The sequence below is a fragment of the Trichogramma pretiosum genome, unplaced genomic scaffold (genome assembly GCF_000599845.2).
Source record: "Trichogramma pretiosum strain Unisexual culture from Peru unplaced genomic scaffold, Tpre_2.0 scaffold141, whole genome shotgun sequence".
NCBI classification, from domain to species: domain Eukaryota; kingdom Metazoa; phylum Arthropoda; class Insecta; order Hymenoptera; family Trichogrammatidae; genus Trichogramma; species Trichogramma pretiosum.
Window position 1 is genome coordinate 182,466 of NW_019640924.1, and position 22,894 is coordinate 205,359.

Genomic DNA, 22,894 nt, shown 5'->3' on the forward strand with positions numbered 1-22,894 from the left:
TGACTATGGTAGCAAAGGAGGACGCTGCTTTCCAGTTTCGCTGGTTTTCGAGTATGAATCCAACAATCGTCTCAGGCTCCAATAGCTCTTTTGCTAGACGGTAGAGCTCTTCTCTTTCCACCGTGAATCGAGGGCAGTCGAAGATGACATGTTCGACGTCCTCCACTGCCGGATGGCAGGTTGGTACCAGCTGCTTGTGTCGTTTTTGATCTGACATAGATAGGACCGACCTTTCATTGCTAAAGACCATTGGGTCTGCCACTTCTGAAGAGTCTAGGCGCACTCCTCACTAGTGGCGTCACTCATGGCATCCTCGCGACTATGCTTATAGAGCCTCGAGTGCTCGTTGACGAGGAGGACCAGTAGTGGAGTGCCGGCAAGAACATGCACAGCCTCGTGGAAAATGCTGTGGAAGCCACAGATCAGACGAAGACAGGAACGTCGATGGATTGATGCTACCTTATGGACATAGCTTCGTGTCCTTGCAGCCTCTTTCCATGTTGGGGCCCCGTACGGGAGCACCAATTTGACATCGCTGACAAAGCCTGCACCGACTGTACCTCGGGCCTCCGATGTTTGGCATCAGTCCGGACAGGGCCCCCACGACACGGGCAGCCTTTTCACTGGCGACTTTCAGGTGCTGGTCGGATTGCAACAGAATTTCAGTTTTCTGATCAGTATTCTGTAGACCACTTCTCTAAGGGCTGCACGAACGAGCGGGATGGCGTCGTCGATGTCTGACTTGATATCTTCCAATTTTTTATTAATAATTGTGAGCGTGATGTCGTTTGCAAACCTGGCAATCGACACTGTGCTGGGAAGCTTGAGACCAAGGATTTTGTTATACATCGCGTTCCAGAGGATAGGTCCAAGCACAGACCCCTGGGGGACACCCACCGTAATGAAGTAGCGTTCCACACCGACATCAATTAAGACTGAGTGAGGAAATCATCGTTTCGATGCGTCTCGTCAATTAGGTATAGTAAAATACTTTTTCCGAGTTTTTGAAGCGAATACATTTCCATATTTAGCGATGGTGTTTTAAGTAAAAAATGATCTTGCATTTAGGCTTTTTCTGGTATGTATCAATTTAAGGTACAACATCTCACACTATCGAACGATGATCACGAAGTTGTACTGTTTTCATCCACTGAAAATATTAGTTGTGAGGCCTGTGTGTGAGTTTAGCATGGATTAGAGCGCAGGTTGATGAAAAGAATTTACTATGAAAAACTCTTACATTTTATTGAAATTTTAGTCATGATATTGTAGCGGGACACTTCGTGCACCGACTACAATGTATTGACTCAATCGCAAGTATGTATTACAATAGGTTAAGATACGTATAGCAGACACTCACGAGCAGCCGCCAAATATCACCTTTTACGAGGCAAACATGTGTCACGAGGATCTGCCAAGCGCAAATCGATATTGTAATCCAACCAAACAATGCATTGACATTTTTTTCATAGACGATTGTGCTTAACCCGTTGTGGTCACACCTCCAAATAATAACGTAGTGGTCATATGGGGTCAGCGTGACCCCACGCGGAAAAACCTTCGCCATTTCTCTCCCATTTGATGGATTGACTTGAGATTGGTTTGGACATAGTTTATAAGTACCTCTTTGAGAGGAAATAGTTTATTTACCTCTTTATAATTTTTTTAATAATGAAATTGTTGGATGAACTTTTTTTTTGAAATTTTGGGTTTTTTTACTAAAAAGGTCATAAACATTCAATTTTTGAGATACAGCGGACAGGTTGTGGGATTTTACTCTTGATAATATATACTTTTAAGAAAAATACGACTTATAATGATCGGCCGGAAAAAGTATATTTATTTTGAAAAGTGAAGTTGGCCGTTTTAACGTAATTTCGAAATGTGAATAGGGTAAGCATTATCATAAAATATAACACTGAAAAACATTTTTTTATAGAACATTTATTTATTATACGAATAAAAAAGATGAAATGAACAAAAAACTATTCTACACCAGCGCAATCAGTGCACATTAGCGTGCGATGCTCATCGCACATAGGCCGCAAACATGATGGACATTGCATTTTGGTTTTCTTGTCCTTACCCCGTTTGCACAGCATACACCTTTTTCGCTTAGCAAACTCATAAGTTTCTTCTTTGGACGATTCACCTATTTTAAGTTCGAGTATTGAAGCGATACCTAATTTTATCTGTGACTGAAGAGCAGCAGTAGAATAGCGAGTTTGTAAATGTGGCGTGACTAGATACAGCGAAAGCTTGTCGAGGGTTTTTTTTGCTGTTATGCGAGACTGACAACCTGCATTAACTTTTTGACAAGTAAATAGAATGCGCGCATTTACGCTAGCTTGGTCTAGCATTCCCATAAATACTCGCATTGGCCAACGATTGGTTTTTCTATTTACAGTCTGCGCATGACACAGCCAATCGAAACAGTCAGTACCTCCTTTTGTAGCATTATAGTGACGAACCATAACTGGTTTCTGATCTTCAACATCAGTAGTTAATTTATCCGTAGAAATAACTAAAACTATTTTATTTTTTTTGGGTGAATACGATACCAGGCTCATAGAATCGGTGTGACAAAATTTCCAGTCTGGTGGGTTTTTTGACGCAACCTTCATCTCTGCAGGAATTTCTTGTTTATTTTTACTGCAGGAGAGGAATGGACGTGAACCAGTTGTCACAGGTAACAGTTCTTTTTGTTCCATGAATTGGTGCAGTCACTTTTCGAAGATAATATTCCGATAATTTTTCTCCTTGTAGTAGATCTTTTATCTGAATTTTTCCTAAATACGGCATCGCATAAATTAAGTATGATGTCGATGGATCATTCAATGAAAAAAGCTTCAAGCCGTATTTATCAGGCTTTGACTTTATATACATTCTAAATTTGCATCGTCCACGAAATCCAAGCAGTATTTCGTCTACGGTGCAATCGCGACTTGCTTTATAACAATTCGTGCAATTGGAAATAAAAATTTCCCAGATTTCACGAATTGCTCCGAATCTATCGTCCTCGTCTCTCTTGCTTTTATTGTCAAATCTTAAACAGGCAGATAAAAGCATAAATCGAGATCGAGGCATTACACACCGATAAAAACTTATGCCGATTTGCGGACTCCATAAATCATGCGTATTCACGTTCGATGATTTCCAAGCCCCACTAAAGTACAATAAACCTATAAATGCCCTCATTTCTTCTTCATCGGTGTGGTGATGGTAAGTTTGGAGTTCTTTATTTTGCTGAATCATTTTTGCACAATGCTCTTCTATTTGATCGTTGATGTGCTCAACGATAATCTTCACAATATTTGGTGTAAATAAAACATCCCAAAGTTCTTCAACTTTTTGTAACTCCGCAGCTGGACCATCCGGTCCTGGCACATAAACACGATCCACATCGCTCAGTCGATCTATTAAAACAGAATAAAAACAAACAATTATAAAATAAATCTCAATTATAAAAGAATAAGAGAAATTATATTGTATCGTCTTATTCATTCTACATAGGGACGCTCCTTCTTTCTCCTTCCTTCTTCTTACTTCTCCTTTCTTCTGCGTACAACATAATATATATGGCCAATTCTCTGTGAAATCGAATGGCCAAAAAATTTTTTTTTCTGCAAATATGAAAAACTTGCTGTTTCCGATGTCAGAAATGTCCCCAAATTTTATTAGAATTTTTGGGACCATCTATCACTCTTTTTCAGGGGCCCGAAGTTGGCCATTTTAGGGTTTTTTTGAAATTCATGAAAAATCACAAATATTCAAATAATTCCTGGATCAGGGTAGAATGATTCAAAAGTAAAAGTGCCCAGCAACTTTTTTGTTGGAAATTGTCCAAATTTTCAGAAAAAAAATATGCCAAAGTGATTGGAACAATCTAGGTAAGTGTAAAGCAAAAAAACTGCCAAAGGGACATAAATGATGAAATCTAATCGAGTTCGAACCGGACTTTCATTTCCTAAACTATGTAAAAAGCTTCCCAAAGATGTCAACTACTGCCTGATAAAGTTTTGTAATGGGTCTTAAAGTTTAACGCAATGTAGACAACAATGTGTGGCGAAAAACATGCAAAAAAGGTCAAAAATAGGCCCAAAATGCCTAAAATCACCAAAAACAGCCATTTTCAGGCCTTTTTTGCATGTTTTTCGCCACACATTGTTGTCTACATTGCGTTAAACTTTAAGACCCATTACAAAACTTTATCAGGCATTAGTTGACATCTTTGGGAAGCTTTTTACATAGTTTAGGAAATGAAAGTCCGGTTCGAACTCGAGTAGATTTCTTGTTTTATGTTTTTTTTTTATGTTTTCCCACTATTATGTATTTAGGTGGCTCCAATCACTTTGGCATATTTTTTTTCTGAAAATTTGGACAATTTCCAACAAAAAAGTTGCTGGGCACTTTTACTTTTGAATCATTCTACTTTAATCCAGGAATTATTTTAATATTTGTGATTTTTCATGAATTTCAAAAAAACCCTAAAATGGCCAACTTCGGGCCCCTGAAAAAGAGTGATAGATGGTCCCAAAAATTCTAATAAAATTTGGGGACATTTCTGACATCGGGAACAGCAAGTTTTTCATATTTGCAGAAAAAAAAATTTTTTGGCCATTCGATTTCACAGAGAATCGGCCATATGTATATATACAGACCAATTCCCCCTAGTATATATATACGTATATATTATATTACACACATACAGGAAGAAGAATCGTACCTATGTAGTATGAATGAGATGAGTGAAAGTGTATGTATACATGTGAAATTTATACAAACGCGCTCGTGTGTGTGAATGTGTATGTATGTGTTCACTTTTACCTGACTGTCGCTTTCGAAATGTTGAATTCCAAACGTAACCGTTTTTTCCACGGAGTTTGGACACGGGGCGTCCACGTGCTGAAGATTGGAGAAGGCGCTCTTGCAGCGACGCTTCTTCAAGATCATTCGCCATTTCATCGTCAGAATTATCTTCAGAGCTGCCACTGTCGTAGTCTGAGTGCTCAGATTCCTCTGATAAGACGTCTTCTGTTTCAGAGGCTTCACAATCAAAAATTTCTTCTTCTTCATCCTGCTCAACGAGCAAATTGATGAAGGGCCGATTTTGGAGTTTACGAGGCATCTGTTTTTGAACGTTTTTGGACATTGTTAAAATCATTCTCAATGTCAAGAAAAAAATTATGATCGCGCACACTTATACTCATGTTCTTAAAGATCACTTTAATACAAAATTTTATGAAATTAGTTTTCAAAATTATAAAAATATTTTCTTCACTATGGTCACATGGGGTCTGAGAGACCCCACACAAAAAGACAACCTACTTCAATGAAATGTACAGAACGACTGAACAATGTTGGCCGTTCCCGCGCATGGAGGGACGTTGGACCAACAACATACAGCGCCACAAGTTTGATTTTTAACAGATACTTTCAAGATATTTCATCTCAAACATTGTCTGGGGTCATCTGGACCCCGAGTGACCACAACGGGTTAAACCTTTTTCGAAGAAACAAATACACTTTTCTCGAACCACGATTTCCGGTACAAAATTGCTTATAACCTAAACCAATACATTAATCTCCATTTTGGACGATAAATCTGAAAGATAATAAAATTTTGCATCGAAATGCATTTTCTGATAGTTGTCAAATTTTTTTGGGGTATGCTCAGACATTTAAAGAAAACAAATAGTTCTTTCAATCTTATTTAAATTGGAAATCAAAATGCTCGTTGAGTGACCTCTAAAACTTAATTTGGAGCTTCATTTTTAGGTATACTGAAGACATTAAGATTACAAAATCGAGATTTTGAAGACCTTCAATTTTTTTGAATCAGTCTAATAGACACGTTATAATCCTGTTATGTACTGAACTTGCTTTTCTTGTCATTTAACGTCAAAATGATATCTTCAGATTGACTTCAATTTATATGAATCATTTTAAAATATAATTACAACTTTTATTAATTTTTTTTTTTAATAATAGATGTGAAAAAATTCAATTTGGAAATGGCAAAAAAATTAGGTGCTGATGGTGAATTATTAATTGTGAATCCTGACTCAATAGAGGAGAATATAAAAAATATCAAAACCTTATTTGAAGGTTTTCCGAACATTACGATTGATGCAACTGGAGTTCAATCAACTATTAACTTGGCTTTACTGGTAAGTATATAATATATTTGGGTCAAAATAATCCTGTTGTGTTGGTAGGTTTAGTAATTAAATCACACACGTATTAAATAGGAACTTTATTATTTAAGTACATAGTATAAGTGTAAATTGGAGCACCGGTGCTGTACATCAGGCGCGCGACCTATAGCTAGCAAGCCTTGTAGCCAAATGACTCGAGCGTGCGTGACGCAGTAGCTCGCATACATACTTTCACATACATACCATACAATACCAAAGATGGCGCGCTAGTATACATCACAAATACTTTTTTACAAAACCGTGCGCACGTATGTCACCGATCTTGACGCGCTTTTGGTATGTTATAGTACATGTTAAAAAGGTCGCAAAAACAAAATTTTAGACCCCCTCCCCCCTCCTGCCCCCCCCTTCCGGTATAAACGTCCATTTTCGATCTATATTTTTTCTGAAGACATGAAGAAATTAAAGAATCTGAAAAAATTCGCAAAAATACTTTTCAACAATCTAAACAACCTTGAATTTTTTCAGATTTTTTGAGTGCTTCAGGCCTTCAGATAAAATCATTAAAAATTCCGAAAATCGAGATACGGCGATATAAGCCGATATAGTACGAAAAATTTTTCAGTTTTTTATCGCATTGAAAAACATTACCTCAATTTTTTTCAGATTTTTTCAGATGACCTAACGCACCCTTTGAAGCCAAAACCCGCTTTTTTTAACGAAAATAATTTTTTAGAGCGATACTGAGCCTTGAAAAATCTGAAAAAAATTTTTCTTCTTTTTCTCATCAAAATATATTATCTCAAATTTTTTCAGATTTTTTAATTGAAGGCGATAGCTTCTAGGGCCGAAAAATGCTATTTTTAACAAAAAAACGGTTCCTAGAACCCGATGGTTCCGGTAAAAAAATTTGAAAATATTTTTTTTGAATTCCTTGACAAATTTTAATGAATTTTGACCGTTTCAAAAGTTCGATTGAAGCTTCCTAGCTCAATGTAGTCGAGAGGAGGGGGTCGAGAGGAGGCCGCGCGCTGCTACCGCTGCTGGAGTCCTAGTCATATGGCCGCTCGCTGCAAGGGGCCCGACCACACGGAGCTCTGCTATCGATGCGGCCAGAAGGGCCATCAAGCTAAGGACTGCAAAGACCAACCAGCGTGCGTTCTCTGCCAAGAGCGAGGAGCTGAAGACAACCGTCATGCGTCCGCGAGCTCGAACTGCCCTCTGGCACGGAAGGTCACCCAAGCCCGCCGATGATGAGAGTCCTCCAGCTCAACCTCAAAAAACCGCTTTTTTCAACGAAAATAATTTTTTTAGGACGATACGGAGCCTTTAAAGATCTGGAAAGAGAAAAAAATGATTGCATGATTTCGATTGGAAATTGCCTCAGCTTTATGATGGTGAGGTCAGATTTTCTGAAATTTTCCGTTTTACCCAGGAAAATCGCTGGGAAAACTTTAAAGTCCATTATCTCAAAAATTTCATTTTTCAGATTTTTTTAAATAGTCTAGATCGAAAGATCAGGAAATTTTCCATCGATATAGACATTGTCCAGACAGGCCTTTTTTGATTTCAGAGAGATATAGCGAGAGAAAGAAGAAAAAACGTGACTTTTACGTGGGTTTTGCTTGCCCAGCCGCCCGCGCTCGCGAAAAAACCACGTTTTTTCTTCTTTCTCTCGCTATATCTCTCTAAAATCAAAAAATGCCTGTCTGGAAAATGTCTATATCGATGGAAAATTTCCTGATCTTTCGATCTAGACTATTTAAAAAAATCTGAAAAATGAAATTTTTGAGATAATCTACTTTAAAGTTTTCCCAGCGATTTTCTAGGGTAAACGGAAAATTTCGAAAAATCTGACCTCACCATCGGAAAGCTGAGGCAATTTCCCATAGAAATCATGAAACCATTTTTTTTCCATCGTTCCGGCAAAAGTATTTACTTTCGCCGTACACGTAGCTTAGAAAAAGAAGGACTTTTGCCCACTTCTGCGCGCCCGACAGATGCAGCGGTTGCTATGGCCAGCTCAGCCTAGCAACGTAATATTTATAATTTTATCGCCCGTATTACTTAGCTTACAATTGGTCGGAGACACATCAATACGTAGAGATGTTATAATAATTACGTGATAAAAATTATGCAGAGTCCTGAAATATCATTCGCGCATGATGGTATGTCTACGGACGAGAAAGAATGTTGTGTGTAACTTGTTACGCACAATTCAAAATGAAAAAAAGGTTTTTTATATTAATGTTATTGATGCTCGCCCCCCCGACCAGCATTACTCGCTTCGCTCATGATGCTAATGTCGGGGCGAGCATGAAAATTCGAAGCTCAATTACAGAGTCATATGTTAACGTTTAGTATGACTTGCTACGCTCACAATACTAAAAGTAAAGGAAAAGAATTCGCATCGCATGTAACTGATTTTATGTAAAAGTCAATAATAATCATAACCGCTTTGTTTTTTGCACAACCAGGCGGCAAATCAAGACCTCGATGCGAAAGAAAAAACAAATGCAAGTCCTTATGTGCATTGAGATCTTGAATTTATTTTTATATTTTGAATTTATTTGGATAATTTTATGAAAACTTTTGCACGGGGATGGAAAAAAATACTATTTCTTACACGGGTGAAAAATGAAACACCCTCATACAGCCTCTGCTTGACTGATGTAGGCCTGCGTCTCCGTCGCACATCTCCAGATGGGCGCTCCATACAGGAGGATCGAGTTGACGACGTGAGCATAGAGTTCTCGTCGGCTACTTCTGGGCCCACCGGTGTTGGGCATGATCTTCGCGAGTGCTCCAGACACTCTTGCTGCCTTTTTTCTGACGGTTCGGAGGTGTTGGTCGAACCTCAGCCTGGAGTCAATGTGTAGGCCCAGGTAGCGGATGCAGGGGGACGACCTTATGCTGCAGTCACCCACTGTGATGGTGATGGTTTCCGTTTTCTTCCTGCTAGTGATCAGTAGGGCCTCGGTCTTGTGGTCAGCCGTTACAAGGCTGAGCTCGTGAAGCTTGCCGCGCACCTGCTCAATGGACAGCGTCCAGATCGTGTTCGATCTGCCACAAGTACTTAGCAACGGCCACCATTTCGCTGTCGTGGTCGAGAACTACGGCACAATCTTTGTCGAAGGTAACTTTAAAACCAGCATCTACGGTTTTAGCAACCGTGACTAAATTTGTGCGGAGATCAGGCACGTATAGCGTGTCCTTTAGGGTTATGGTTTGACAGCTCTCACTTGTTTTGATGCTTACGTCGCCTTTGGCGTAGATGTCTGCTATGGCGTCGCTGGCAAGTTGCAGGTGGCCCGAAGTGCGCGATGTATTCTGAAAACGGTCCTTGTCACTGCATACGTGTGAGGTGCTGCCGCTATCCAAGCACCATCTCGAGTTCACTGCTGCGCCGGTTAAGAAGCAAAGGTTGGAGCTATCGCCTTTCGACTCTTGTTTCTTCTTTTTGAAGCAATCGGCCTTTTTGCAGTAGCCGCATTTGTAGGTTGGCTTTTGTTTTTGCGTTGTAGAGTTACCTTGCGCGGATTTCGTGGAAGAGCTGCCTGATAAGCGATTGGGGTGGGGTCGCGTATGTGAAAACATGGCCGAGTTATGATGATCTTCGTCTTCTCTGTGGCGAGATCTATACTCTTCGAGTATCTTGATTTTAAGAATCTCGAGCTCGGGTAGCTTATCACGTGACTCAATCGCGCATCTGAAATTTTCGAAACTATTTGGTAGGCTTTGCAGCAGCATGTTTGCTAATAGATCGTCGTCGAGGTTTGGTCCAGTCGACTTTAATTTATCAGATGCGTCGAAGAAGCTCTTTAGGTGCTCGACCATGCTATCGCTGTCGGCCATCTTGTGTTGGGTGAGCTGCTTATATAAAGCGGCTTTTCGAGCTGGCGTCTTGGATGCGTAGGTGGACTCGAGTTTTTCCCACACGTCGCGCGATGAGGCACAATTTTGTATCTCCTTCAATTCAGATGGAGAGAATAAGGTCGGAATTGGCTTTTCGATCCTTTGTTAGCAAGGCCTTGTATAATGTTTCGCTCGCGGCCGCTCCATTTCCTGTCACTATTTCTGGTGCCGGTGTGTCGCCCGAGACGTAGTCCCAGCTATTGTTTTTGATAAGCAATGCTTCTACTTGAATCCTCCAAGTATCGTAATTTTCGCGTGTAAGCAGTTCGAAGCGCGGAGTATGCGTTGTAGATTGACTTTCGGACATCTTGAGTCCTGGTCGATGTTGCGCGTACAGTGTTAACCTCACTTTTCGACGCCTTCGTATTTCACACTTTTAAATTACACTTGTTTCACTTGATTGGCAAATTTTACACATTCGGTTATGTACAAAGATAATGCTCTAGCATTTACTAGTCAATCAGTTTAGGCGATAAGGCAATAAGGACAACACTTTTTTTGTGTGTTTTTTTGTGTTCACAACATTAGAAATATGGCGAATCGTGAACACGATGAAACAACGTAAACATTCGGTTATGTTTCGCGTGTGGCTGGTCCCATAACCTGTAGAATGGGTAAAATAAATAACACACCAATCTTAAACACTAACAATCTTCATTGAAAAATGCCGGGCACATACAGTCGTGACGACGAGCGTAGAGCGAATGGAGATTACAGTAACAAGAGAGAGTAAGCAACGCGAACGCGAACGACATCTGTGTGTGTGTGACCAAAGAAAGAATGATTGAGATTAACTGAATGAAATTATAAAACTAACACTAGGTGTAAGAAGATTAAACAGAAAAAGTACCCTGAAGCAACAGTCACCATTACAACAATCTGAATCTGGACAAGTTGAACAAGTTAAAGTTAGTGTGCCTGACTTAGCCAAAGAAATTGAACTTGAAACAGAGAAGACCAACAGTCGTCCATCTCATCAGTGGATACCCACCAAATCAATTGTCTGTACGTTTGAGGGCCAGTACCTCCCTGACAAAGTCTATATATGGAGAGTGTGCGTAGAAGTTGAACCATATGTTCAAAATATCATGCAATGCTATAAATGTTTTAAATTCCAACATACAGCTAAAACTTGTAGAGGCTGCCAGAAATGCCTCAACTGTGGAGAAACTCAACACACTGGAGAAGCCTGTAAATTTCCAACTCCTCACTGTGCAAATTGCCCATCAGATAAATCAAACCACGTTAGTGTCAGCTCAAAGTGCCCAAAGATTATTGAACAAAAATAAATAAATAATCTTATGGCATATAAAAACCTGTCTTATTTTGAGGCCAAAGCTCTTGTTACACAAAATAAATCCAACGTTATGGGTGAAAACAGCTTGCCAGGCATATTAACAAATCAATTTCCCAGACTTACGCCAAAACCTATCTCTGTAACAAGTGGTGAAAAAACCTGTGCTTCAGCAACAACAACTAAAACTGTTAACCCCAGTACTAGTGACAAAATATACTCTAAAGAACTGTCAAACACCATTTCATTGCCAAAACACAATATCAAATCTGCCTATCAAAGTAAGACACAGCAGCAACAACAATTTCTATATCCACAAAAACAACAGCACTATGAACAACAGCAACAAAAGCAAAAATTGCAACAACAACAGCAGAAATACAATAACAGCAGCAACAGAATCACGAACAACAACAGCTAAATCAACTACAACCTTTTAATTTCAAAGAGGACAGCGACATGGATGGTTTAAGTCAACCCCAAAACTTAAACTCTTCTCAGACAACTCTACAGAATATCACTCAGAAACTTTACAACAGGATCTACAATAATAATCAGGAATGCAACGAAACAAAAATTCAGGGATGAATACCATCAGAAAATCAAACGTTAGAATGAATAAGAACGGCTCTCTTAGAGAGATTTGAATGATCCAGTAAGCTAAATCTATATATGTAACATATTGGATAGTCCCATGTTTACTTCTCATGCTCATTCAATCCAACTCTTTTGAAAAATAATTTTTATATTGTACACTCATATATATATATACTAGGGGGGCTCCACCCCCCTTCTCGCTCCGCTCGCCAACCCCCGATGAAGTTTAACACTCAAATAAAAAAAATTATGATATTTTTAGTAATAAAATGGTCAAGTATTTTAAAAATTAAAAAAAAATCTTCTGTAGGAAAATACATTTTTGGCTATATTTATCTAGTCCGGGAGCGGGCTACCTTCCCGTAGAAAACTGTAGGTGAATGGTTAGAATAAGGTGTTATCGATCAATTTTGACGCACGAATTTGGTGGTTAATTTTAGCTCTGAGTGGTACCATATGGTCAAAAATCCATTTGTTTCATTAAATTACCAAAATGGTCGAATATGGATCTTTCAACATCATGTTCGTGTTCTACCAAAAATTTTTTGAGAAAAATGTTCCTTGTGATTTTTCTCTAAAATGCATATTTATCGATTTATAAGCCAATGAAAATGAGAAAAACGCTAATTTCGTTATATTCGATTGCGTGTAATAACATGAAAAACAATATTTTTGATGATGTGAGCGCTTTTTATTATTCTTCGAACATCTCTATGCAAAGTCTTGTAGTTTTTTTTTTCAAGATTTCTAAGGATTACCTAACGATAAATATGCATTTTAGAGAAAAATCACAGGGGACATTTTTTTCTTAAAATTTTTCTTAGAATACGAATATGTTGTTTAAAAATCCATATTCGACCATTTTAGTAATTTTTTTAAACAAATGGGTTTTTAACCACATGGTGCCACTTGCAGCCAACATTAACCACCAAATTTGGGTTCAGCGAGTCAAAATCCATCGATAACACCTTATTCTAATCATCCACCTATAGTATCTTACGGGAAGGTAGCCCGCTCCGGGACTGATCGTATCATGACACGATTTTTTTTTGATTTCTTGGAAATCTCGTCCTCTTTAAATCCATATTTGGTTTATACTTCCGATTCATCAATAAAAACGAGATTTTCAAAAAAAACTAGAAATCTCGTGATGTAGTTGTCTTTTAATGAGTGCACTTAAGAAATCCTCACCGAAAAAATTTCAAAATTCAATACCAGCACTTACTACAGTAGTATAACCATGACAAATATCCGCTCCGTTAGCTCTCCTGAAGTCGAAATTGTTGCTTTTTTCACGTCGTGCGTTTTTTAATGTATACCTAGATATTTTATAGTAGACTATATTCTACTGTATTCTACTATATTCTATAATACTATATTCTAATGTATTCTACTATATTCTATATTACTATATTCTACTATATACAGAATATATTCTATACTTATAATAGGTGATTTTGATGCACCACCGGTACTTCAGGAATCGTTTTTGAACTTCGTTTTTGAACTGCTATTACTAATGTGTCCTGAGTTTTTGTCATATTTTTTGGTACTTTAAATTTACTTCGTTATAATAGTAACGTTATCACTTTGAAGCCCCTACGACGTACTGACTTTCTCAAAAAATTTATTTGTTATAAAATATAGTTAGTAATTATAAACTTACTCTCTCACTTAAATATGTGTGTGTAAGTAAAGGTAGCGCAGATTTGTTGAAGTTAATAATTAGATACAATTTCATTAGGCACATGAAATTTTTTGAGAAAGTCAGTACGTCGTAGGGGCTTTAAAGTGATAACGTTACTATTCAATGTGTTCAATTTTCGACGGTTAAAAATTCAAACGTCAGACGATGACTTCGCAAAAACGTCAGACGTATTGGAAAAATCAAGCGGTAAACCATTTACGTAAATCCCTCGTTTAGCGGAAATCAACAAGATTTACTATGCATTTTTCGGTACCTTGAAATCGACCTACAGGATGCAAAAATTATCGTAGAGAGCTCTATTTTTCTTAATTACTTGTTAAAAAAGAACTTTGCGATGGTGTATGTTATAACTTAAAATTCTGATTATGAAATTTGAAAATGAAAAATCTCATTTTTACCATTACAACAAGAACTTACATCTTCTTCTTGATACATGATAAATTTTCTTTGTAGAGATTTGAAAATTTACTAGTTTGTGTAAAGTTGTTTGTTGGACTTCATACTAAAATTTTATGATAATAGTGACAATCCTGGTTTAACTTTGAAAATAGAAAATTTGATTTTTTATCTTTACGAGAACAAATTGTACTTTTTGTTGAAAAATAAAATGTTTTATCGTAAGAGTCTGAAATTTCATAAGCTTGTGTAGTGTGGTTTTTTGGAATTCATGCTAACATTTCATCATTATGGATTGAAAATTTTGGATTTCTTATAAAATAACCAAAATCGTGGTAATTCTTCTATCAAAAGATTATGAAGCAGCAAGTATGGCAGTCTGGTCCTTAAAAATTGAGTCTTCATCTACAATTATTTGTTTTGATCATATTTAAATCTGGGCATTTCAAAATGTCAATTATCAGTTACTTAGCTATGATGTTAATGAAATTAAATAGATTCCTTCAATTATTCATGCAATCTTACAATTATATATTAAAAACTGCTAGCTCACTAAAATATTGAAAAAAGAATAATTCTAAACTGTGGTAATACTTTTTTCAAAAGATTAAATAGGGGCAAGTATGTCAGTCGGATCCTTATAATTCTAATCTACCTTTAGATTTCTCTCTCTCTCTCTCTCTCTCTCTCTCTCTCTCTCTCTCTCTCTCTCTCTCACGGTGAGTCGATACAGACGTGTCTTGTGTGTGCTCCTACATTTTTACTGTTTCTGCCTAAGTTTTCGCCCACGGGCACTTTGATTTACAGATCACTCTTGCACGCTACTTTTTGCAAGGTCGCTGCCGCATTCTCATGGCCGTATCGCCTTGCATTTTCTCTTTTTTGGATAAAAGAGTCCAGCTATTTTCAATACGAGGTTAGGAAATTTTCATCGATCGGCTGCCTATCTCAAAATCTGCGCAGGTCTTTCATCTCCTACCACGACGATCGGCGCATCTCCCACCGTGCTATCCACATAAACATCAACAAGTTTTCGATCGCCGCTGTCTGTGATGGTAAACAAGAATCTGTGCGAGAACTGCCAAAGTGAAAGTGACGAGAACGAGACTGGTGGGGCCTGTGTCAAGTGTACCGGCTGTGAAAATCTAATACATAGATATACTCTGCGGGTAAAAACTATCACTCTCTTCTCGCAGTGCAAACGGTGGTCGCCAGCATCCGATGAACGATCATCTCTCACATCACATTCGTCTGCTCCGGTTTCACGCGCTTCATCGCCATCTCATTTCACCTGCTCTAACGAGCGTTCGGCTTCACTGGAATCTCTCTCTCTTAAGCGCCCACGTGATTCACCTCCGACTGCATTTTGCGTCAAGAGGTCAAACCTTCAATTGTCCGAGAACGTTCCCCCCGTCAGCCCGTGTCTGCCCGAACCTCCGAGCGAGATGTCCGACGGCGGCGCGACTCCTCCATGGGTAGAGACTCTGCTCTCTCGATTTGGACGCCTCGAGACCAAAATGGACGGCCGGCTCACCTCCATCGAGTCAAGTCTGCTTGAGCTCTCGCGTACGCAAAATCAGCACACCGCATCCATTGAGCATAATACGAACTGCATTGCCAGTCTCGATGAGCGAGTCACCGCTGAGATCGTTGCCATCAGGTCAGACAACGATCGAGCTTTTACGGCTATGCGAGCGGAGATCGGACGTGTTTGCGATCAGTCTCGAGCCGCCGCCGTTGCACCAGTGGCAGATCTTGACACTTGTGAGGTTCGCGTGTCCGGTATTCCCCTTTGTGTTGATGTCACCAGCAGTGCAGTGGCTGAGAGCATCGTCTCTGCCTTGGGGCTGGACAGGCTGGTTCCACACATTTTATCTGTACGTGAGTGGGCTCCGCGTCGCCGTCCACATGCATCTGCGCGGAGCGCTAGTGTTGCAGCGCCCGATCCCGAGTTGAGGACTATCGTCATTCGCTTTTTATCGGCGAACGCCAGCGAGACCTTCCTCGCCGCCACTCCGAAGTTTCAGCGCTTATCATTGCACACCATTTTTAGTATTGCGGACAATGGAGGTGTGAGCCATCTCAGAGCGAACGTCATTTTGCCGCCCGACCGTCACCGTTTATATCGTAGGTGCGCTGCGGCTGCTGAGTTGCGAGGCTACCCTCACCCATTTGTGCGAAATCTGTGCATTCACATGCGCCGCGAGCGCGCTGCGGCCCCCGTACGCATCACGAGTGAGGCTGACCTTGCTCGACTGTTGTCTCTCCCCGCTATCTCGCCTACCTTGGCCCAACCTACTCATCCACAGGCTCCCTTATGAATGTCTGCTGGTCTGCCCAACGAAACTGCATCCACTTCACTCTCAAACTTAAAAATTGGCCTTATTAATATAAACAGATTAAGCACAAATTTTTCTCTTCTTGAACACTCCGTTTACAATCAAAATTTTCACATCATAGCAATAACTGAAACATTTTTAAAGTCCACCCACAACACTAGTCCACTGTCATTACCCGGTTTCAATTTTTATCATCACGATAGACTCAAACGCAAAGGTGGCGGAGTCAGCCTATATGTCAGATCCGATTTCAAGGTTTCTACCATCTTTACCTCTGATCAGCGCTACCTTAATAGGCCCGAATATGCCGTGTACTCTATTGAGTACTGCTCTTTTAAGCTGCTCCTTGCCGTAGTCTATCGTCGTCCAAAAGCATCTTATCCATTTACTTTTTTTGACACCATATCTGAAATTTTACACCAATACAAGCACGTTCTTATTCTTGGTGATTTCAACATCAATATGATTAAACGTCGCAACCGACACAGGCGTTACATTCGTAATCTCACAAAAACTTATAATTTACATCTTGTCAGCAATAGTCCCACACATCAAGTATCGTACACAGACGGATCCCTGCACATATCTTGCTTGGATCTTGTATTCACAAACGACCCCACATCTATAAATAATTTCAATATATCCGAAACCCCTTTTGCCGCCGGCCATCACTTCATTTTATTTAAACTCAGCATCTCACTTCCCGTTCTTCTACCGAAAACTCTATTGCTTCGCAAATTGTCTCACATTGATCATACTTCATTCAACCTCGATCTTCAGTCCGAACTACGCAACAATTTCGTAGGTGCAGACCTCTCATTCATGGGCCCTTATAACCCTGCGACCACCCATGGCTCTCTTTCCGACGTCATGCATCCAGACCTCGTTCAAGCCACCATCACTACGAGCCTGCTTTCAGTATTTGATGCACATGCACCTCTTCAATCCACAGTCATCAAACCTAAAGCCAAACCATGGTTTCGTGCTGAGCTTCGCTTTCTCATGCGCACTCGCGATCGTGCATATCGCATTTATAGCCGACGCCGCTACGCCGAGGCTCTGGCAGCTTATCGATATCATCGTCGTATCCTCAAAAATCGACTCGACTCGGCCAAAAACGGCTATATCTCTCGTGAGCTGGCTGCTGCGACATCACCCAATAAATATTGGTCCGTTCTAAAAAGAATTGGAGTCACTGCTCAAAAAAGCCCATCCCCGCTCACGTATTTTTCATCGGCTGCACTCTGTCAGCACTACGCTCACGTCTCATCTGCCTCACCGCCGCTTACTATCGAGTCTATCAAAAATGCTCAAAACATACCTTTGCCTCGTACTACACCCACGTTCTCATTTGAGCATGTCACAGCATCGGACGTGATTGCAATAATTGCCAAGTGCAGCTCCTCCAGCACCGGGCCCGACGGTGTACCACTGTCTGTGCTTAAGCTCGCCTCTTCCACCCTGGCTGAGCATATCGCACATCTGGCAAACTCATCGTTTGCGACAGGAGTCTTTCCATCCGCTTGGAAGCTGTCGTCGGTCATTGCGCTTTCTAAATGCCCCACTCCGCAGTCTCCATCTGATACTCGGCCCATATCGCTCTTGGCCGAGCTCTCCAAAATCATCGAGAGACTTGCTCACGCACAGCTCTCAACTCATCTGGCTCAGCATAATCTGCTTGACCCCCAGCAACACGGTTTTAGACCCGGTCATTCAACGCAGACGGCATTGCTTGATTTCACTGAGGCGGTCCGGGTGGCGGTGGACAAGAGAAAGGTCACCATCTTGGTGTCTTTTGACTTTTCAAAGGCTTTCGATACCATCGACCACGGCGTATTGATCACTAAGCTGCGCCGTATTGGCTGCGATGCAGCTGCTGTGGAGTGGTTTGCCAGCTACCTCAGCGATCGCAAGATCGCAGTCAGAGGCGACGACGGCACTCTCTCTGAACCGCTGCCGATCTCTTCGGGCGTTCCGCAAGGCTCTGTTCTTGGGCCCCTACTTTTTGCCATTTTCATAAATGACCTACGTGAAGCTTTGGTGTCCTCTAAGCACATCATCTACGCCGACGACACTGCCATTTTTCAACATCACTTCCCGTCAAAAATTCGAGAGCTAATTGCAAACATCAACACTGATGTCAATGCAGTCTCATCCTGGGCTATAGAAAACAAGCTCAACCTCAATTCAGCTAAAACCAAGGCCATGATTCTCGGCAGTCTCGCCTATGTGTCCGGCATTGACTCAGACGCACTGCCTGTAATCTCAGTGAATGGCACAAACATCGCCTTCTCGACGAGTATTAAGTGTCTCGGCATTACCATCTGTCCGACTCTGACGTGGACAAATCACATTAATACCCTCAGATCCAGATGCCATTTTGCACTTTACTCGCTGCGTTTTTACAGACACGCACTAAATCGAGACTTCAGAGCCAAACTTGCAGTCGCGCTGGTCCTGCCTCACTTGGATTATGCGGCTGCTGTCTACAATGACGTATCTGCTACGTCCGACCTCCGACTTCAGCGTCTCCAAAATGCTTGCGTCCGCTTTGTCTTCGGGACAATACCTGCTCGCGAACACGTGACCCCGTATCGTCTTGCTCTCGGCTGGCTGTCGGTTAAGCGACGTCGCCAGTACTTGCTTGTTTTACTGGCGCTCAATATACTACGGAAGGGCGAGCCCGGCGCTCTCCGAGATCTCTTCACACTCTCATCTGATCGGCAGATTCGCCACTCATTGCGACGGCAAGCTCCATTATTGCATTATAAAACCCCTCGCACCTCATTGTAATGACGCCGTTGGATCTCTTTATCTATTGGTCTAGGCAATGCCCACTAACCACTAGCCTCTTAGATCATTTTCGAGGGTTATCTTGGTTATAAGGTGAGGGTTGTGTGAATCAATATGATGGTCATGTGTGCATGGCAATTTGTCGGTGATTATTGATGGAAGCCAACAATTATTCTGTGCATACAATATAAAATCGATGGCGACTGAATAAAATTGCTGTCGGAGGAAGCGACTATTCTAGGCATACGGCAATGAACCGATGGCACTTGAATATAATCACTGGTAAGCACTGCAACTATTCTGCGCATACGACCGAAGTCGATAGCAGCTGAATAAAATTGCAGTCGGAGGAGAAGACTATTCTGGGTATACGGCAATAAACCGGTAACGCCTGAATAAAATCATCGAAGGTGTACAGTAACTATTCTGCGCATACGACAATATGTCGTTAGCAGCTGAATAAAATTGCTGTCGGAGGAAGAGTGATTACTCTGGGCATACGGCAATAAACCGATGGCTCCTGAATAGAATCACGTAGGGATACAACAACTACTCTGCGCATACAACACTTATGTTGCTAGCAGCTGAATAAAATTGTTGTAGAAGGTAGAGTGATTACTCTGGGCATAAGGCAATAAACCGATGGCTCCTGAATAGAATCACGTAGGGATGCAACAACTACTCTGCGCATACAACACTTATGTTGCTAGCAGCTGAATAAAATTGTTGTAGAAGGTAGAGTGATTACTCTGGGCATAAGGCAATAAACCGATAGCTTCTGAATAGAATCACGGTGTAAGATAACTACTCTGCGCATACGACAATGTGTCGATTGCAGCTGAATAGAGTTATCGATAAAAGAAAATAATAAATAAATTGTTTAAAAAGATATTTTTATTGAAAGTAAATAAAATAATAAAAGTGGTGCGTTGGTAGGTAGGTAGGTAGATAGGTAGATATATAGAAAGTGAGAGAGTAGCTAGCTCTAGGCAAAAGCGATAGCTACGGATGTTATGACTTGTTACAGGCCGAACAAAGATGTTACTTGTTCGAGGCCTGACAAGAGAGTGAGCGAATGCTCGCTGAACGAAAGCTGGGTGACGAATGCTCCCAATACTCTCCAGGGCCCCCGTATTTATACGATTTGCGGGCCTGGCTGGAGTGGGATGGAAAAAGTAGGAGGTGTTGGAGAATTTGAATGTTTAAATTGGAGAGGCTGGAAAACCGTAGTTAGTAAAAATATGGGAGTTGGAAATTAGGATTGTAGGGAAGTTTTCCTTTCCAACGATACCTCATAATACATAATTAATTACAAAAATAGTTACAAAATGATTATAAATAATAGTTCATACATTCCGCTATAATGTTACTTAGAAAAATGGTTAATTAATTCATGATATCAATATTAATGTTATAATATAATTGTAACACACGTATATTTAGTTATGTAAAGATTAACAATTGTATAAATATCGTACGAATGAATATTAATTGTAACTTGAGTTTGTAACTCAGAATTAACATTTAATTATACTAAATATATTTGTGCTTCAACGTACAAATGGAAGATAATTATTTTACTTGAACTTAGATTAAATAAATAGTTGTAATTGTTTAGTTAGCATAGAGTTATATAATGCATGACCGATAATAATTATTAGTTCTGACGCAACTTAAATATAACAAACAATCGCTAAAGGTAGATCATTAATTACTAAAAACCATTGATAATATTGATTTACACTAGGTTGTTTCGTAGTTAAATTAATAATTAACACATCGTAGTGTAATAAGCCGACGGCTCTTGAGTCGGTTCGTTAACTAGGGAAGTAGTTGAGTCTGGTGTTGATTTACTCGTCTTAACAAATAGAATTTAATAATAATTATGGCTACATCGAGACGTAGTTTGTTTAAGCGATATAGCCTAAAACATTATTCATCAGAACTACATGTAAAAAGATCGAGATTGTTCGATGTCGAAATCCGTTTTATCGGTGAACACATGGCTTCTGAGAAAGGTGTGAAAAGTAATAAACTCCAAAAATAGATGGAACGGTCGCTCGGCGCGTGAATAATACGCTCGAACTACAAGTTACAAGCTATGTACAAGTAAGACATCGAAATATATTTTTTTTTGATTTTAAAATGTATTTAGTTTGAATATTTCCACAATACGCCTTGTAGGCCGGATCGGTGCTTGCAGGCGCGTTAAGTCGGAGCGCGGAATTGGCGGGTTGCCTTGGCGTAGGCTATTCGTCGTAGGACGTTACATCATAACTTCATAATTCATTTTTTATCACCGCTTCACGCATCATAAACTCACTTCCATTTCAAATCGACCTCACCAATAGATCCATAGACTATCGCGCATCTCTTCACCACCACTTATTCTGCCTTGTTGTTGTTAACATCGATCCAATTCCACCCCCGCTCATCAACGAGATGGTTCTCTGGCCCTAGTCAGAGAGAATTTTACTCACGCAGATTGCATCTGCTGTCTCATGTTTTTCTGCTCTACGCAAGCTAAAAGTAATAATAATGCTATATTCTGATTTTCGGCAATTGTAAATACTTTATTTTTGTTTTTATAATACTCTCATTCTGTATAATAGTTCATTGACTTATTATATGTACTATTGTCCACCTGGGCCACATGGGGTTTCACTCCACGGTCCAATTAAATAAACAAACTCAAACTCAAACTCTCTCTCTCTCTCTCTCTCTCTCTCTCTCTCTCTCTGTAAGTAGAGGCAGTCGTGTTTCTGTGGTGCTCCGCAGAATCTGTCAATTTTCACAGTTTTTAATACTTTTTTTCACTCGTACGAGTGTGTGTACTCTTCTAGGCGGACGAGGCACCCATTGGCTCCTACTTTGCGTGAGTTTCATCGGCTTCGACTCACCCTCCGAGCCAGGGTTTACCTCGTTTTGCCTTCAAAATTTATTCAAGAGGTTAGGAAAATTTCATACAAGGCTGAATCATCACCAACGATCGCTGGAATTCACCCCCCTCTTGCGGACCTTCCCTCTACGCTCGCTGCGCACCCGAGGACTTTCGATTCCTGCGCCGATCAGATGAGCTCAACATCGACTTGCGTGATCTGCTCTGGTGTAGTGAGAGGAGGTAAGCCCTTCCCCTGTGTTGTCTGTGAAGCTTTGTCTCATCGTCGCTGCCTCCCAACAAACACCGAGTCTTTCACCTGTCATTCGTGCCAATCATCATCATCACAGACACAGTCATCGGCCTCGCCAGACGCGATCAAAACAAACCGCGGCGGAAAGCGACTACGGTCTTCCCCTCCGGCCGCTGACCAACAGCCTGCGCCGAAGCTGTCACGGCCCTACGCCGCGACGAGTGCTACCGTACATACTCCGACGATTACTGAAGCGACGAACAATCTTCCATCCGGCACTACTCAGATGAGTACAGCAGAGAACACTGCTGCCCACGGCTCAGTTTCAGCCCAGTGGCTACTCGAGTTTGAGCAGAGAGTACTCGCTCGAATTGATAATCGGTTCGATGAGGTCTCGGGACGTATGAGCAGACTTGAGGAGGCTCAAGCGCGTCATGAGGCGACGCTGACACACGAGCTGGCAGAGGCGGCTGATTTTCGCGCGGCGTGCAGCCGGGAGATGATGGCATTCCAGCGCGAGCTCAGAGGCGAGGTCGAGGTCGCCTGTGCTGGTATCGCGAGCT

The 22,894-nt window shown here is 40.7% G+C and overlaps 1 protein-coding gene across 1 annotated transcript in view; it reads left to right on the top strand.

The window, feature by feature from the left end:
• LOC106650374 (sorbitol dehydrogenase-like) overlaps positions 1–22,894 on the top strand; it is a 99,306-nt gene that overhangs the window by 57,127 nt on the left and 19,285 nt on the right. The window contains exon 7 of the mRNA XM_014368336.2: positions 5,992–6,170. Coding sequence (XP_014223822.1) covers positions 5,992–6,170 — 179 coding nt within the window. The remainder of the gene's footprint in view (positions 1–5,991; positions 6,171–22,894) is intronic.